The 17,756-nt window shown below is 38.5% G+C and overlaps 2 protein-coding genes and 1 long non-coding RNA gene across 3 annotated transcripts; all 3 read right to left on the reverse strand.

The window, feature by feature from the left end:
- Positions 1–247: 247 nt before the first annotated feature.
- On the reverse strand, positions 248–990 carry LOC125217604 (uncharacterized). The gene has a single exon (XM_048119125.2). It carries the CDS (start codon positions 936–938, stop codon positions 471–473), a length of 468 nt encoding a protein of 155 aa, XP_047975082.1. The 5' UTR covers positions 939–990; the 3' UTR covers positions 248–470.
- A 4,109-nt stretch (positions 991–5,099) lies between these two features.
- On the reverse strand, positions 5,100–6,661 carry LOC125220464 (uncharacterized). Its single transcript, XM_089062155.1, has 2 exons — positions 5,769–6,661; positions 5,100–5,568 (listed from the first exon to the last, which is right to left on the reverse strand). The coding sequence occupies exons 1-2, from the start codon at positions 6,659–6,661 to the stop codon at positions 5,100–5,102; spliced, it is 1,362 nt and encodes a 453-aa protein (XP_088918281.1).
- Positions 6,662–15,557: 8,896 nt separating this feature from the next.
- LOC125224093 (uncharacterized) lies at positions 15,558–17,058 on the reverse strand. The gene is made up of 2 exons (XR_007176823.2): positions 15,961–17,058; positions 15,558–15,882 (listed from the first exon to the last, which is right to left on the reverse strand). It is a non-coding gene; the product is annotated as an uncharacterized LOC125224093 (long non-coding RNA).
- Between the last annotated feature and the right edge of the window lie 698 nt (positions 17,059–17,756).

Raw genomic sequence — 17,756 nt, forward strand, 5'->3', positions numbered from 1 at the left:
TTGTGTGCAGTGTGTGAGAAGACACCTAATTTTGTAACTATTTAAAATTCCAATTATATCTACTTTTGATCGTATGCAATTCAAATTGTGGACTTAGAATTGTAACTCAATTCATTTCCAAATCCAAATTTTTTTGCATGACTAAAATTAGATTTGGAATTGAAGACTCCAATTCCAATTCCACATACCTAATTACATGATACTAAACAGAGTCTAATGATAATTAGCTTAAAGTGTAGATTTGGAATTGAAGACTCCCATTCCAATTCCAATTTCACATGCTCAATTACATGATACCGAACAGAGTCTAATGATAATTAGCTTAAAATGTTGACAAAGTGCTTGTCTAATTGTAAAAAGTAAATAAAAACACATAGAGCTCTGGTTGATGACACTCAGCTAGAACATTAGAAATGAAAATAAAAGAGGAGCGACATTGATAAGTTAATGATGTATCTATATCTCAAACCCTAAACCTCCTTGACAGGCTCGGGCTTGATCGCCGCGCTGCCATCCTCGATCACAAAGGAGTCGACAGGGAAGGAGCGGGAGAGGCCCGTGGGGCTCTTGAAGGTGATCTTGCCGGTGGGGGGATCGTTGATGTAGATGTCGCATATGGTGAGCCACATCAGCATCTCCTTGGCCTTGACGCCCGTGAGCTTCTTGATCCTCTTCTGCTCCACGTAGGCCGTGACCTCGGCGCCGTACTGCACGGGCCGCCCGATCTTCTCGAAGCGGTGGTCGCATTTGTTCTTCTGGATGAGCCACACGAAGCCTGTGTCCTTGATGTAGCCGACCTCGATGATGTCTCGGAGAGGGAGGAGCCCATTGGGAAGCCCCATTTCGGTGAGGAGGAACTTGGATTTCTCCTGGCAGATGTGGTCGCCGCGGTACATCTCCGATGCGGCAGCTCTGATTTCGTCGGTGATCAGAGACATCTTGCTATTTGAAATGAATATGTGTGTTTTGTGGAGTTGAGATGTTGATGGATGGTGGTGGTGTCTAATATATAGATGGGAGCAAAATTAATTTTCACTTAATCTTGCTATGTACCCCATTAATGCCCTTTCAACTACACTTCTGTTCAAGGTAGGTTTGTACGTACCAAGTTAAAATATTGATAGGTGCTCACATTTTAAGTGTATAATACACTAATAATGTCACTGCACACTTGCGTGGGGACGTAATCCAATGCAAATTCTAAATATTGTACAAATTTCAAACTATGATCTGGACCGTTAAAAATATCAGCAGATGATAAAATAACAGCAACAGAAAATATCAACAGTGTCAATGGTTAACATTGTGTTGACAACAAATTCTTGAAATTTTACATTGTGTTGACGTTGTGTTGACACTGTTGAAAAATTTGAAATTTGTACAATATATAGAGTTTGCATTTTATCACTACCCACTTGCATATGTTTGAACAAATTATTTACTAAAATTTTCATCTTTCTTCTTTCAAATCCTCTTGCAACCAAGTTTCATTGTTTTTTCTTTATTATTTTGTGTGATTTCAGGCGTTATTACTAGTAATTTGGTCATCAGCGTCAACTTTGTGAGGGGTTTAAGGATGAATTTCAAGAATCTCTAAAAATTTGACAATGAAGAAAGAAAAATAGTTATGAAGTCATACTTGTGTGTCCTTCAATAGTTCAAACGGTGAGGGTATAAATATAATGTCACTCACGTATAGTCAGAACAAATGAGTACTATGCTACTTTCGAGTTTCTTAGACTATAATAAATAAAAGAGTGTGTAAGGACTTTTTTAGTCAATTAGAGACACTAATTTGTTTATAAATTCACGCTAATTAGCTTTAAAAGGTGTCTTTAATCTTGGTGGTATAAGTTATATCTAAAATTAATGAAAGCATTCGAGAAAAAGCAAAAGATTAGACAATTATGTCCTCAATTTAATGACACTTCAATTTTGATTCTTTTACGAACGCAATTAATTTTGTCGTAGCTTACGTGAGTAGAACAACTTAACCACACGCAATGGTTTTGGTGTTGCACTCTATTTTTCAACATTGCTAGCTGGAGATGGTCTTTCGAACACATTATGCCATTGGTTGTGAAATCTCATTTTTATAACATGGTAAAAACAAAGCCAAAGCTGGAAGAGTGAATTTATCAATTTGTTAGAATAATTTACTCTACTCTAAGTCTAACATGGGTGTGTGCCAACATCTCGATTAGCAAGGTTAGGTTTAATACATGAAAATCAATATTAATTTGAATACTAATATATAGTTCATCTATAGGCACATTGATCTGCCTAATTACTGATAAACTATCAGCTACGACTCGCGAATGGTCACAGTCCTCTTTTATGCTTTAATGTTAATATAAAATTGTAGTACTAAAAATTTATGGTCGGTTTATCCGGACGTCGAATTGTAGTGCATGCCGTGTTAGTATGGAGTATAGACCTATGGTCATTTGCTCTCTTCGTAAATTTACCAACAACTTCGCATTTCAAAATAAAGATAATTATAATTGGTGCATGCAATCTTAACTAATTGGAGTATGAAATATCTTATTTAAATCATTAAATGTAATGCAGCCCTTATTAGGCAATTTTACTTACTCTCTCCGTCCTCCAATAATTATCCATTTTAATTCTGATACGACTTTTAAGAAAGGTAAAAGAAAGTGATATCAAAAAGTTAGTGGAATATAAATCTTATTTTTATATATTAATTTTATAATAAAATGTGAGCGGAAGAAATTAGTGGAATGTAGAGTTTACTAATGGTAAAAGAAATGAAAATAGACTATTAATGGAAGACGGACTAAAATAATAAAAGTGGATAATTAATGGGTCGAAGGGTATATATTTTCAAACTACATTAAACTTAAAAATTATTGAACTATTGATTTTTTTCTTGATGCGGCAAATGGGATTAAGTAACGATTAGTAAGTAATTAATTTTATGACTTTATGTATCATCTACCGAGTAGGATTAGGACACCTGTAAAGCTTGGAAACAATAGTATGTATCGTAATAAATTAGGAAAAAGATAGGCGGCACTAAAATTGAATTGACTTAAAGTTTTATATCATCATATTAAAGGAGGATTGCAGGTGGTTGGAGGGAGTGAAGTAAACACAAATCCAAAAGTAACTATTCCCAGTTACGGACACCTGATTTTTATGGTGGGGTTCCAAATCGGTGTTTCTAGTACTATGGTATTTTTTAGCACCGATGAATAAGAGAATCAATTATAAAAGTTAGAGGTATATATAAGGTGATCGTTGATAGATGCAACGTAAAAAAAAAACTTTGTTTAAAAATAGTTTTTTTTTTTTTAAAAATAAAACATAAATTATTGAAGAAAAGAAAGACTTAAAATAAATTTTTAATATTAGCAATGTAAAACGTAAAATAAAAAATGATATAAATAGGAACGCATAAAATATAAAATAGAAAAATTAATATAAAATGAAAGAAAATATAGTAATTGCTTTTACGGTGAGATTCGAACTCTCAAATGTGTATATAAAAATAAAATATTTGTAAGAATCAAACTCAAGTCAAATGTAAATTAGGAAAATAAAGACATTTATATGTAAGAAGAATCAGTAAAATAGAGTGACGTGGAGCAAAATAAAACTATGCCTTGTTGGGAATCAAACTCTCACTCTCACCAATCTCGGCACTCTGCACTGAAGGCATAGAAGGAAGCCCAACTGCACTACTGGGATAATTGTTAAAAGCATTAATATACATATACTAATACCTAAAAATTTCTGGGGGTTCCATGAGTCCCCATGGCTCAGAGTAGGTCCGCCACTGACTATTCTTGTGTAGTTGGAAGGGAGGTATGGAGGAAGATGGAGAGATAGATAGACATGGTGATTCTGTATTGCGACTTGGGTTAAAGGTAGCTAGATACACTAAAATGATTAATTATTCATAAAAAAAAAAGTTAGCTAGATATACAAATTTTGGTATAAGTTTGAAATAAAATAATTTCATTATGCTAATAGATATGTTGTGCATATGTGAAACAGTTCTAAAGAAATGAATTAACAAATTTGTTCGTGCATTGAGCATGCATTGTTTAATCGTTAGGTTATATTTTGACTAAATATGATACAATTATGATAGTTTTTTCTTTTTACACCAAATGTAAGATATTATTCAATTAAATTCATAACGATTACATCGCTAATAAAAATAGGAATTGCAATTCAACCAAAACTTGCTCTCAGCTATAGAACCCGATGTCCGAGCAAGCGTATGGGCAACTTGATTCGCTGATCGCCTTACGAACCTCATAGAGAGGATCCAGAGACCTCTTTCAAAAGCTGACGACAATCTTCTACTACTGCCCCAAAGATAGATTCATCCTTTTGTAAACTTGTCACTGCGAGTACTACCGTTTGAGCATCCATCTCAAACTCTATCTCCTTCCATCCCTCTCTTTTGATCCAACTCAGCACCTCTCTCAAGCTAAGGAGCTCGGCCATAGATGGGTCAGCCATCCTTCCAGCCTGTCCACGCTTCGCCGCTACCACCGTCCCTTCAAAATTTTGAACAACCGCCCCACAACCAACTTTTCTTTGGCTCTCGAACACAGCAACATCTATGTTGCATACATGTGTCCCCTCAAAGAACAATTTCTGACACCATAGCATTACGAAATCGATTGTCTCTACTTGAGATTGGATGGAGTTTATCGACACTCGGCTACCAATTTCCCCCATAAATGGGCGTTTCTCTTCCATCACCAATGTGTTTCCTAAAGCTTGCCTTCAGACGATCTTTGGCTGCCACTAACCCACTCCAAAACGAGCTTTGATTACCAACATTTCCAAGAATCCCTTGTCGAGGAAAAAATCGAGCTTTAAGAACCCGTCCAAGTAACGAGTCAGGATTCTCAATCAATCTCCATAGCTGCTTTCCCAACATCGAGATATTAAATTCTTTTAATTTTCGGAAACCCATACCTCCTTTAGGGTTTGAGATGGATGCTCAAACGGTATTGATTCAAAAGGGCGGCGATGGTAGCGGCGAGATACGGAAAATAGAAAGAAAATTCATTAGGCAGCTTGGGATAGACTTTGTGTTCCAACGGTGCATTGATTCAAAATGCAAGAAGAACGTTATCTGTAATCAACCTTTCGGGAATGAAAGCGCTTTGTGATTTTGAAACCACTTTGTCAAGGATCCTTTTCAGCCTGTTTGCAAGCTCCTTCGAAATGATCTTGTATAGGATATTATATAAGGTGATAGGCCTAAAATCTACTATGGTCTCTACCCTTCCCTTTTTAGGAATCAGCGTAACAAATGTGTCATTAAGATCTCTGGGTAAAGATTCAGAGTTAAGGATTTGAACACACGATTCGACAACATCTCTACCAATAATATGCCAAAAGGTCTGGAAAAAACTAGGATTCATTCCGTCGGGACCTGGAGCCTTGTCTGGGTGCATAGAGAAAACTGTCTGCTTTATCTCCACCTCAGCTACCTCCTCGATCAATAATGCATTATCTGATGGAGCCACCCGACCAACCACCGCATCAACCACTAACTCACATGCCACTTGCTGGGCACTAAATAAATTGGAGAAATAATCAGAAATTACTACCCCAAACCATCTTTCCAAGAGCTCCACACACCATTGTCGTCATTCAATTGGGATATAGTGTTTTTCTTTTTTCTAGCAGATGCCTTCGCATGAAAAAACTTATAATTGCGGTCACCATCCCGAAGCCAGTGTTGTTTTGCCCTTTGTCTCCAAAAGATTTCTTGCCTTACGAGAGTATTCGAGTATAAAAGTTGAGCCTCCATAAACCGTCTTCTCCCTTCCACATCACATCTTCCTCTCAGAGCTGACATTTGCCTCTTACTCTCCTTGATCTTCTCATGAAACTGCTTGGATAAGGAATCCCCCCAAGTTTGAAGTGCATGACCACAAATATTTATTTTCTCTAAGTTTTGGTTGCTTAACAACGAGTTCCAGGCCTTTTCCACTATTTCCTTGCATTCTGTTTCACGAATCCATAAATTCTCAGAACGGAAAGGTTTAACCTTCACCACATATACCAGCGAGCTTGGATGCAGAAGGATCGGAATATGATCTGATGTAGCTGTGGCTAAATGTTCAACAATAGCAAGACGATGTTTCCTCCTCCGATTCGGACACGCCACTGCCCTGTCGAGTTTCTCCTCAACCCAATTATCTGTGTCTCGACCTCTTTCCCAAGCAAACGAATATCCTCGACTCTCAATGCCTATCAATTCACCATAATCAAGCGCTTGTCGAAAACCTTCACAATTGGACAAATAGATTTCCCTCCTTCCTCGTTTCTCAATCGGCGATAAGAGATCGTTAAAGTCCCCTAGGCACACCCAAGGGAGCATCGATATATCCTTTATCCTTCTAATCAAATTCCAAGAATCTCTACGTCGAGATGCCTCCAGAAAACCATAGAAACCAGTAAGGCGCCAAGGCTCTTCACCGTCAAGCTTAACTATAATATCGATATAATTTCTCGAATAACTTAGGACCGTGACTGTATCGTTCTTTCTCCAAAACATCACTGAGCCTCCACCAATACCCACTCTATCGATGATCAGACCACCTTCAAAACCAATATGTGATTTCACAATTTCCACACGACCTCTATCAATTTTTGTCTCCATTAAGAAAACAAAATGTGGCAATGTCCTTTAGTTCACGAACTGTCGCAGGGTTGCCAAGCCCCCGACAGTTCCAACTTAACGTACTCATTGGGACCGGCGGGCCTGGACCCCAGGACTCGCCGATAATTCATTTTTTGAAACTACTGCACCGTTACTTTCATTGTTCTTCTTATACAGATCAATTGGCTTTAAGACCACACCTTTTTCAGCCCTCTTTCGCTTGGCATCCACAGCCGAAGTCATCTCAACATCCTCATTCTCATCAAGAAATAAAGGATTAGTAATTTGGTTAGATTTTACTCGACCTTCATCCCCATTCTTTCGTGTTGTGTCTTCCTCGCCTCTTTGAACGATAACTCGACTACCGGTCTCATGCACCTCATCAACACTCCCCTTATAAGCATCTCCATCCTTCACGCACTCATCTTCCTCGATGTTGCTCTTGGGGCCAAAGGAGATTCTTAGACTGGGACCATAGTTCATCACAATGTTTCTGTCCCGAAGGCCAATATCTGCTAACATGTCGCAGCCTCTATCCGAGTGGCCGATACGACCACAATGAAAGAAAAATGACGGAATCCGCTCATACTTGAAATCAATCTGAAAAGTTTGCACACCTGTCGATCTCAGCTTCATTGTCTTTTTGATGGGCTTCCGAACATCCAACGAAACCCGCATCCTGATAAATTCTTGCTTTTCCCCAGAGAAGCTATGCTCATCCACGTACACATAACCACCAAGAAACTTCCTTATGTGACAACACATCTTATCCGATCTGAAGGCTGCAGGCATATTAAAAACTCTGATAGCCTTCTTTTGGTTCTTTCCCTAGTTTTTCGTATGTAATTTGGAGTGTATCCAACTGATCAGGAAGAGATTCCCGACCCAGTTGAGTCGTTGGTATGACAACCGGGACCTGGCTTCAAACAAGTTTCCTCAACCCATTTCTACTGATTAGTATAATGGAGGTAAGGGTCGAATCCCACGAGGATGGACACGTTTTGACAACTGCGGTGACTTTCCTGGGTGTTTTGGTTAGCTACCACGCTTGGGTTGAGATTTTACCTAGACAAGAAATAAAGGTGGCACTCTACTGACTAGTAGGCGTGAAAATAACAAGCATGTGGTGGTGTTCGTGAAAGTAGGGGACAAGGCGTCTCAGAGACATATGGAAAGTAGACAGTTACTAAAAGAGGCAAATTAGACAACAAGGTGTATCTGGTGGCTGGGGGCTCTCTGACAGGTCTGGATAGTACAACTGAAAAGTAGGGAACAAAAGCAAAAGTAACTTAAAAGTAAAAGAGGTCCAACTAAAGTTGATTTTGACGTTTTCTTCTTCACCAAGTATTGACAAAAATCATATGAACACAAACACCATGACTAACTTCAGATTCATAAATTCAAACTCAAGATCCATCGATTAAAATACTCAAACTTAAATTAAACGGTGAAACTGCAACTTTACTTCTACTGACTGACATGCAAGGTGGTAATCACGGCGTAGAAAAGAAACTCATACACAGAAATTTGACTAAACGTAACTGCAACTTCAAATCAACAACTCCAGATAAGAAAGCACTCAGAAATTAAAAACAATAACTAGATTTAACTTTCCTAGGCAGAATGAAGCAAACTCGAACCAAAGCGACATGTGAAATAGAAACTTCATAACGTAAATGTTGGAAAATAACAAAGTACTTTGAAAGAGCAACAGCGATGAGTGTTTGCAACAAAACCAACGATGAAAACAAGTAAGGATTAAACTAGAAAGCAAAGTAACGATTGTTTGGCCACTTCGGGCGATGATACTACTACACTACTACGATAACTGGCTGGAACGGCGGACTGATGACTTCTCCGGCAGACTCTTAGACGTCAAGTGACCATGGTTGTGGCGAGGAACGAGAGATTGGATAATGCTGAAGGAACTGATCTTCTAGAGAGAATTCTAACTAAGAGTGGTGGCTGGACTCTAAAGGCGAACTCCTTCTCTCTCTCCAAGTGGCTTCTTTTATAGGGAGGCTTACCCTTGCTTTTAGGGTAGACTTCCTTCATGTTTTGACTTTTCTGCCCTTGGTAATGATCATACCAGCTATCCTTCTTCTCCATCTCGAGCCTTTTCTCTGCCATGCATCCTGATCAGTATTGCACCATTCCAGCGCCCTTTTGGCTTGCGTCGCCTGTATCGTCTCCTACTGACTTGGATCCATTAATCCTGTACACTTGAGCAACTGTTTTGCAGATAATACATGCATTTCACGACATACTGACCAGTAACCAAGGCTGAGAATACGACTTATCAAACTCGAACCCATATATCCATTAGAAAGAGGGACATGCTTGCAACTGGAAATTTTGGATTCAAGGGAGCCCATATTAACACTCTATTTTTGAAAGTCCATGGACCCCCTTCAATTGCTCTATCGAAATCCCTCCGACAATGTAAGCGGAATTGAAAAAGGGAATTTCCCAAGTCTGTATTACTTACATTCTTGGATGAACGCCATAGCATTTTCATAAACTGTTTAATAGCTTCCAATTTGATCAAAGCCCCATCCATGAATCTGTTAGAGTTTGTATAATAGAAATTACGTTTCGAGTGACTGAATACTGTAAAACTCTTATTTTATTTTCCAAGGAATAAAACAGATTATTTTTTATCATAATGTTGTTATGTATTACATTTAATGGATGTTAATTGCATGTTTAAATGTATAACTTAACTTAACAAAGTCTAAGTCTTTGTTTTAGTAGACCGATTGTGGGCGACGTCCACTTTAAGGTAACACGGTCAGTCCTAAACAATGAAAAAGAAGAATTTCACGACCTAGACGGAATTAGACTATCCATCGTGAAAGGTTGCAATGTCAGTCCGCATATTTTTAAACCTTGCTGAAATAAGATGACATTGGTGTGGTAAAGCACTGAACGGATCTAACAGCAAGACGAGTCTTTGTGCTATCTACTGAAAGACGAGGTCTTGATAAATATTTGTTTCTTAATCAATGTAGGTTAGCATTGAGCATACGATATTGATTATGCATTACTTCGACTTATCAAATGATGCGGGTTTTTCGCAACCCAATAATCCTGATATATTAGGTAGTAGTTATTAATATCTAGCGGTGCTAGGATTGCTATTATATTGAATCGTGCGCGAGGTGAGTCTCGTTTGATAATGTTCTCAAGAGGAGCGCGAAACAAGGTTTTATTATTCGGAACCTAGCTAGTTGGAGTTTGATTACTCTAAGAATAATAAATAATCGTTTCATGCTAAGTCCACTCTTAGAATTAATAAGAAGTTAATTAATTAAGTCCATAGCAGACATTAATTAATTAATGGACATTTTTATCTTAAGCGCGGGAAATGAAAGTTAAAATGGAAACCCGGATTACTTATAGTTTCGGATTTGGATGGAGAGAGTTCAATATTACTTCTGTAGTGGCTGCTCGTAATATTCCAATTAAAGCTTGTATTAAATTGTGGGTTCAATTTAATTAGTAAATAGTGAATTGGATGAGCCCATATCCAAAACCTTCCATAGATCCCTGTCTGGGCCCAAAAGGAACTTAATATAAATAGGAGAATAAAGGAGACAGAATTATCACAATTTTAATCATTAAAATTTTCGCCCCCCTTATAGTGGTGGTCGAAATTTCCTCTCCTCCGTGGAGTCGAATTTCTGTCTCTCTTATTTAAGTCCTAGTATTCCGGTGAGATCAGCCCACACTGATATTGGAGTACAGTTCAGGAACCAGAGAGAAGATCCGTTGTTTAGTATTCAAAGCGTCACGTGGAGAAGTCGCTAGCCATCGTTAATTCTTTGGAGAATTAATAAGGTATTATTTCTGCTCCGTAGAAAAGCATGTTTTAGGTTTCAATTATACTTAAAGCATAATTGATTCAAGTTATGAGCATGATACATGTGAAAATTATGCGAATAGAATTTTTTCTAAATAATCTGTTAAATAGATCTGATTTTTATGTGATTTATTTGTTTGAATTCAATTCGACACGCTTCCGCTGCTAGTTCCTTCAGAATCTTCCCACGATACATAATTCAAAGTTTTTTTCATCAACCAAATCCTCTGCATCCACATCAAAAACTTAATCTTCATCATCATCCATAGACAGATTAACATACTTCCTTTCAAGATTTGCGCTCTCTTAGGCTGAAGTAAATGCAATTGATTGGATGAGAACAGTAGCAACTGAAAATTTAAGACAATCACAATACTCACGAAGAAGGAAAAAACAAAAGGAGATGACGGCGGAGAAAAACCTAGAAAGCTAGGGACGTATACAATTATGATAATTATCATAGTTTCAACTAGGTAATTTATCTTAATTTTATATTTGATAGCTAAATAAAGTTACTGAGTTATCAAAACTATTTGTTCGATACTCCTTCTGTCCCAGTTTAGGAGTTAGAATTAGTTATGACACGGATTTTAAGAAATTGGTGGAATATGTAATAAATGAAGTGAGTTGGTGTAGTGTGTAATAAATGAAGTGAGTTGGTGTAGGTAAAAGATGTTTCTTTTTAACTTGTAAGTCAAATTCACTTAAGTATTTAAACTTATGGTTTTTAATATTTCAATTTGATTAATCTCTTACTTAAATTTATTAAACCTGCTGTCAACCTTAAAAAAAGTTGATTAACACATGTGAAGGAGTGCATCGGCCATCACATCTCAAACAAATTTAAAGAGGGAACCAACAACTTTTTCACTAACTTAAACTCCAAATTAAGGAGGGAAACATTACAATCCCATGGAGGGAAAAATCTAAAACCATTCAAAAGTTAAACTACACCTATAAATATATTCACTCCACCATTACTATCAAAGACTTCAATTCCACCTACCAAAAACAAAGCAAACATATTTATAGCTAAATTACCCTCAAAAAATTCTCATCATAGGGCAATGAAGATAGAGCAAGAGATGGAGCAGGGGAGCAGAATCAAGAGTCAACACAAGAGCAAGGGCTGAGGGCCTCTGTGAGTTTGAGCAGCCAAAAAAAGAACCTTATTGTGCAGTTCCTTCAACAGCAATGCCGTGCTGGAGCACTTCCACATGGTTCATTTGAAAAGGCAGCCAAAAAATTCAAAGTGCATGCAAGGACTTATGGAGGTTAGCCAAACATCAAATTGAAAATGGGGAGCTTGTTGTCATGACATGCAAAGCATCAGGATATAGTAAGAAAAAAGGTAAAGTAATTCTTGATGAAGATAAGTTTAGACACTTGTCTGTGCTTGAGAGATCATCAATAAGAAAACTTGCTATTAAGATGAAAGTTATCAAGTCCACAGTTGGTATATGGGTGAAGGATAACCAGATAAGACCACATACAAATGTCATAAAGCTAGCATTCACTGAAGCAAACAAAATTGCTAGAATGAGATGGTGTCTTACTCATATTCAACCAACTATAGCTGAAGGTAAGCTTCTTTATCATGCAATGCACAACACAGTTCATATCGTTGAGAAATGGTTCTACATGACAAAGGCTTCAGATAGATACTACATGTTGCCGGATGAGGATGAGCCTTACAGGTCTTGTACGTCAAAAAGATTCATCACTAAAGTGATGTTCATGTGTGCTATAAGTAGGCCACAATTTGGCAATGATGGGCGGTCCATCTTTGATGGTAAAATATGTATATTTCTATTCACACAACAAATTCGAGCCAAAAGGAAGTCAAAGAATAGGCCAAGAAGGACACTTGAGACAAAGCCTATCCCATCAGTTCACAAGGAAGCCATGAGAGAGTGTCTCTTGATCAGGTATGTACATTTTTTTTGTTTCACAATACTATCGGACATTGGTAATTGATACTGTTGTGGTTCGGGTTTTCATGTGTTGTGTTAAATTAAAGGAGTGCGTTCAACTGATCAGGACGAAAATCTCAACCTAGCTGAGTCGTTGGCACGACAACCGGAACCTGACACATCAAACAAATTCCTCAACCCACTTCTACTGGCTAGTATAGTGGAGGTAAGGGTCGAATCCCAAAAGGATGGACAAGTTTAGATAACTGGGGTGATACTCCTGGGTGGTTTTGGTTAGCTACCACGCTTGGGTTGAGATTCTACCTAGACGGAAATTAAAGATGGTACTCTACTGACTAGTGGGCGTGAAAATTACAGACATGTGGTTGTGTTTGTGAGAATAAGGGATAAGGTGTCTCAGAGACATGTGGAAAGTAGACAATTACTAATTTAGGAAACTAGAAAGCAGGGTATATTTGGTGGCTGGGTGGCTACTCTGACAGGTCTGAAAGGTACAACTGAAAAGTAAAAGACAAAAGCAAAAAGTAACCAAAAAGCAAAAGTGGTCCAGAGCAAAAGTAGATTGTGATGTTTTCTTCTTCAACAAGTATCAACAGAAATTACATGAACTCAAAATCGATGGATGAACTCAGATCAACAAATTTAAACACAAGATCCATCGATCAAAAAGCTTAAACTTAAGATTAACGGCTAAACTGCAGATTACTCCTACTGGCTAACATGCAAGGTGGTGACGACAACGTAAAACATAAAACTCATGCACGAAAACTTAAACTGAAACATCACTAAAAACTTCAATCAACAACTGCAGATCTAGAATACTCAACGAGAATATATGCAAACACTTAGAAATTAAAAGCGACAACTAGATCTAACTTTCCTAGGCAGAACGAAGCAACTTCAAACCAAAGAGACATGCGAAATAGAAACTTCATAATTAAAAACGTTCGGATCTTCACGAAATACTTGAAAAGGCAACAAGAATTAACGTTTGCAACAGATCCAACGAAGAAAGCAAATCAACTTTAAACTTGGAAAGCGAGTAAAGATTGTTTATGCCACTCCGGGCGATGAAACTGCTATACTACGACGATAAACTGGCTGGAACGGTGGGATGATGGCTCTCCGGTAGACTTCTGGACTTCAGGTGACCATAGCTGTGGAGAGGAACGAGAATAACTGGACGATGCTGAAGGAACTGATCTTCTAGAGAGAATTCTAGTAAGTGTAGTGGTTGGATTTTTCGAACTCGGAACCCTTTTTCTCTCTCCAAGTGGCTTCTTTTATAGGGAGGCTTGCCCTTGCTTTTAGGGTAGACTTCCTTTGCAATTTGACTTTTCTGCCCTTGTTTATGATCATCTCGACTATCCTTCTTCTCCATCTCGAGCCTTTTCTCTGGCATGCATCCTGGTCAGTATTGCATTCTTCTAGCGCTCTTTTCACCTGTGTCGTCTGAACTGTCTCCTACTGACTTGGACCCTTTTATCCTGCGCACTTAAGCAACTATTTTTGCAGATAATACATGTAATTCACGACACACTGACCAGTAACCAAGGCTTAGAATTCTACTTATCAGTAATGTCATCACTTAGTCATTCAATCATTCATTCATACATCATGCACTGATTTTTCGAACAATCAAGGCTAAGTGGCGACCCAATGCAAGCAAGAAGATATATATCCAACAAGATAATGTCAAACCCCACCTGAAATTCTCTGACTTACAATTTGAGGCTCTTGCAAGTTCAGATGGTTTTCAGTTCCATCTAATAAGCCAACCAGCCAACTCTCCAGACACCAATGCATTGGACCCTAGCTTTTTTAGGGCCATACAATCACTACAAGATGACAAACAAGCCACCAATATAGATGAATTGTTGGGTAATGTTTGGAGTTCTTTTGAGGAAATCACACCACAAACTCTGAACAATGTTTTCTTAACATTGCAAAGTTGTTTCAGCAAGATCCTAGAAGTCCATGGGGGCAACAACTACAAAGTCTCCCACTTGAACAAAGATAGGTTGAGTAGGACAGTGGGGCTTCCTACCTCACTTGAAGTTGAAGAGAATCTGGTAAGGGAAAACTTGGAGTATCTACTACTCTCTGAGAATGATGTGGGTGCCTCATATAACATAGGGCATCTAAGCAATATTTTAGGTTTCTAGATAGGCCACTTGGGTCATGGGGTTTACAGTATAAGCATTAAAATAGGTTGGTGTTTAGGATGTAAACTTGTTTTTTGGGGTTATAGCCTGCATTTTGGGTTAGGGTAACTAGGCTGCATTACAGCTCTATAAGCTGCATTTTGTATGAATTCCAGGTGTAAGTGATGTAGGTGTGTGTGTTTTGTTTAAAGGCCAAACCTATTACAGGGGTGGCTTATCATCAGAAAAACTTCATCACAGAGGAGTAATAACATAACATCAGAGCCAACAAACCATTCAAAGGCCACAAACATTGCAAATCAGAGCCTCCAAACCATCACATGGGTGGCTAAATTCACAATAATCCAACCAATGCAGAGAATACATAGATTAGCATGCTTTACTCTCAGAAAAACTTCATCACAGAAGAGCAATAACACAAAATCAGAGCCAACAAACTATTCAAAGGCCACAAAAATTGCAAATCAGAGCCTCCAAGCCATCACAGGGGTGGCTAAATTCACAATAATCCAACCAATGCAGAGAATACATAGATTAGCATGCTTTACTCTCAGAAAAACTTCATCATAGAGGAGCATACAAACCAACATAGCCAAGGCAGCAATCATACTCAATCAATTCCCTAAAAAAAGCCTCCAAACCCTACACAGGGGGTGGCTTGGAATTGAAAAAATACTCAAAGATTAGATGAGATCCTTGAGACTAGGCAACAAGATCAACAACATTGCTTTTTCATTCTCGGTGTACTCCACCTTTGATGAAGACGGTGGTTGAGTTTCGGAGTTGTAATACCCGCACCCTTATTTCCTTTCTTTCGTTTTGTTATTGTCGAACTAAAGATGTAAGTTCTCTTTTCACGAAGAGTTATTTGGAACTCGAGCCCTTGTTATGAGATTTAATTCTTTTTAGTTGCGAGTAAGAGCTAAGTGATCAAATGAACTGAACAATTGAAACTTACATTGTAGAATATCAGGATTTTTTTTTAGTAGCATTTCTTATACAATAAGCGAACAACTAATTTTCAAATACTACAATATTTGGAACAAAGCTTGATTAATGAACAACTAATGAAATAGATTACACGGATTAAGTCCCCAAAGAAAGAAAATCATGGAAGGAAAAATATATAAAATGTGGAGTGCTTTTCGGCCTTTTTTTCTCCAGGCCCGATTAGGGCCCGTTTCGGGCAGCCCGTCGGCCAGTCGGCGAAACTGAGCCCACTCGAAGTGCAGCCGGATGGGAGCTAAGTTTTCCTCTCACCTGCAATATATAAACAAGCTTTAATATCCATGGGACAAGAATAATTAATGGAACACTTATGGAGGGGAAGAAAACAACCTTCCTTTTTCCTTGAAGACCAAGAACTTGCCCAAAAAGGGGATTTCCAGCCTGCAAAACTCTTCACTAATGCAGCCCCTTGGCACAACAAACCCTGCCTCTCTGCAATCAAACAACCCCAATTAATAACTAGTACTAGGTACCCATAAAATACAAGTTTTGCAGCCATGGAGGAGAGACAATGGGATCACTAAAAGTGAGATATTCTGCAGCATAACAACAAGTGATACAACAGCCATTTAAGGCCTCACAAGTACACCACAATCAGCCTATAAAATTCCCTCCACACCCCATTCAACTCCCTTTCACACACACTTCAAAATTTCAGCAAAAACAGAGAGTAGAGAGTGGAGCAAGTAGTGAACAACAGCTAGGACAGCCACTCCATCGTTTTCCCAGAGGTAATACACCCCACTTTTTTTTTCTTCCAATCGATTCTCATGTCATCATATAGAGTCACCACAACTTAAGAACCACAATCAACATAACACAAACACACCCCTGCTTTTGTTCGAATAATCATGCTCAACAATCAAGTTTCACATAGAAATCATGACTGCCAGAACTAGGAACTCAGATTTCCACAAGAAATGTAGGAACTGCAGTAGCTCTTCTATGAAAGCCAACATCCCAATTTTCAAAACTATTTGGCTACTGCCGAATTAAAAACCACAAGCGAAACAAGTAGTAGGATAAGGAACTTAGCTTAATTGTAGAGTTAACCGATAACGGCGGGACTCTGAGGAGCTCGGCGGAGCAGCTACAAGCCACGGCCGAGAGAGGGAGAAGGAGGCGATGCCTCCTCTCTGCTGCCGGAATCGCCAAGGCTCCTCCTCTTTTCCGATGGCGGCTCGACATCTCCGACAGAGGCTCGCTCACGGTCGTGCGAGCCCAGAGATCGGCGATTAGTAGGTAGCGGCGGCGAGGTTTCTTTTGGGTGTCGAGGCGGCGACCGCGAGGCGGGGCGGATGGCGGCGATACCACTAAGAAAGAAAGAGAGGGAGATGAAGCAGCGGCGGCGATGGCACTCCGGCGACAGGTGAAGCGGCGATACCGCCGAGAGAGGGAAGAGAGAATTTTTGATTAGGGATTTGTGTATAAATTTTGGGGATTTTGTGTTTGAAGAGGAAGAGAGGCCGATGGGTATAGAGAGCAATTGGGCCTCCTCTTTTTCTTATTGTGTTGGGCCTCTCTTTACTTTTGTTTGGGCCACTAATTAAATTAAAGTAAGAACCTAATTAAATCATGGACCTTTCTATGTTATGGATTTAATAATTAATGGTCCGCTAATTATTTCCACGAGGATGAGTCAAATTTCCGGAATTTAGTATGGGTGCTCAAATGATTAATTTTAAAAAATTATGATACTCTAATGACGAATAGACCTCGAGCCTAATTTATTTATTTTTATAGATGGCATGAGAGGTAGCACCCTCTAGTTAAGCGAATAATTTTCTCTAATTTAATTAAATCTACTGATTTAATTAATATTCAAGAATTCTAGAACTCTTCTAGAAAAGTTAGAAAAAGAATAAAATAAGCACGCACTTAGGATGCATTCATGTTTAAGCTTAATGGATAGCTAAAAATCTAATTAAGTATATGGTTATTTTATTTCCTAAAGGGACGTCTTCACACGGCATCTAAGGCCAAGTTAAGGAAATTACGGAAGGAGCTTTAGCTTTTGAGGTGGGCATTCTTTTAAAACGTGATTTCAGTATGAAAATGTGATTCTTTGCTCAAGTATGTTGTCATGCCATGTTTTGTTTTATGATTACCTATCTGCTTGGCTATGC

The sequence above is a fragment of the Salvia hispanica genome, chromosome 1 (assembly GCF_029641045.1).
Source record: "Salvia hispanica isolate PSC_SH4W2 chromosome 1, Shi_PSC_v1, whole genome shotgun sequence".
NCBI classification, from domain to species: domain Eukaryota; kingdom Viridiplantae; phylum Streptophyta; class Magnoliopsida; order Lamiales; family Lamiaceae; genus Salvia; species Salvia hispanica.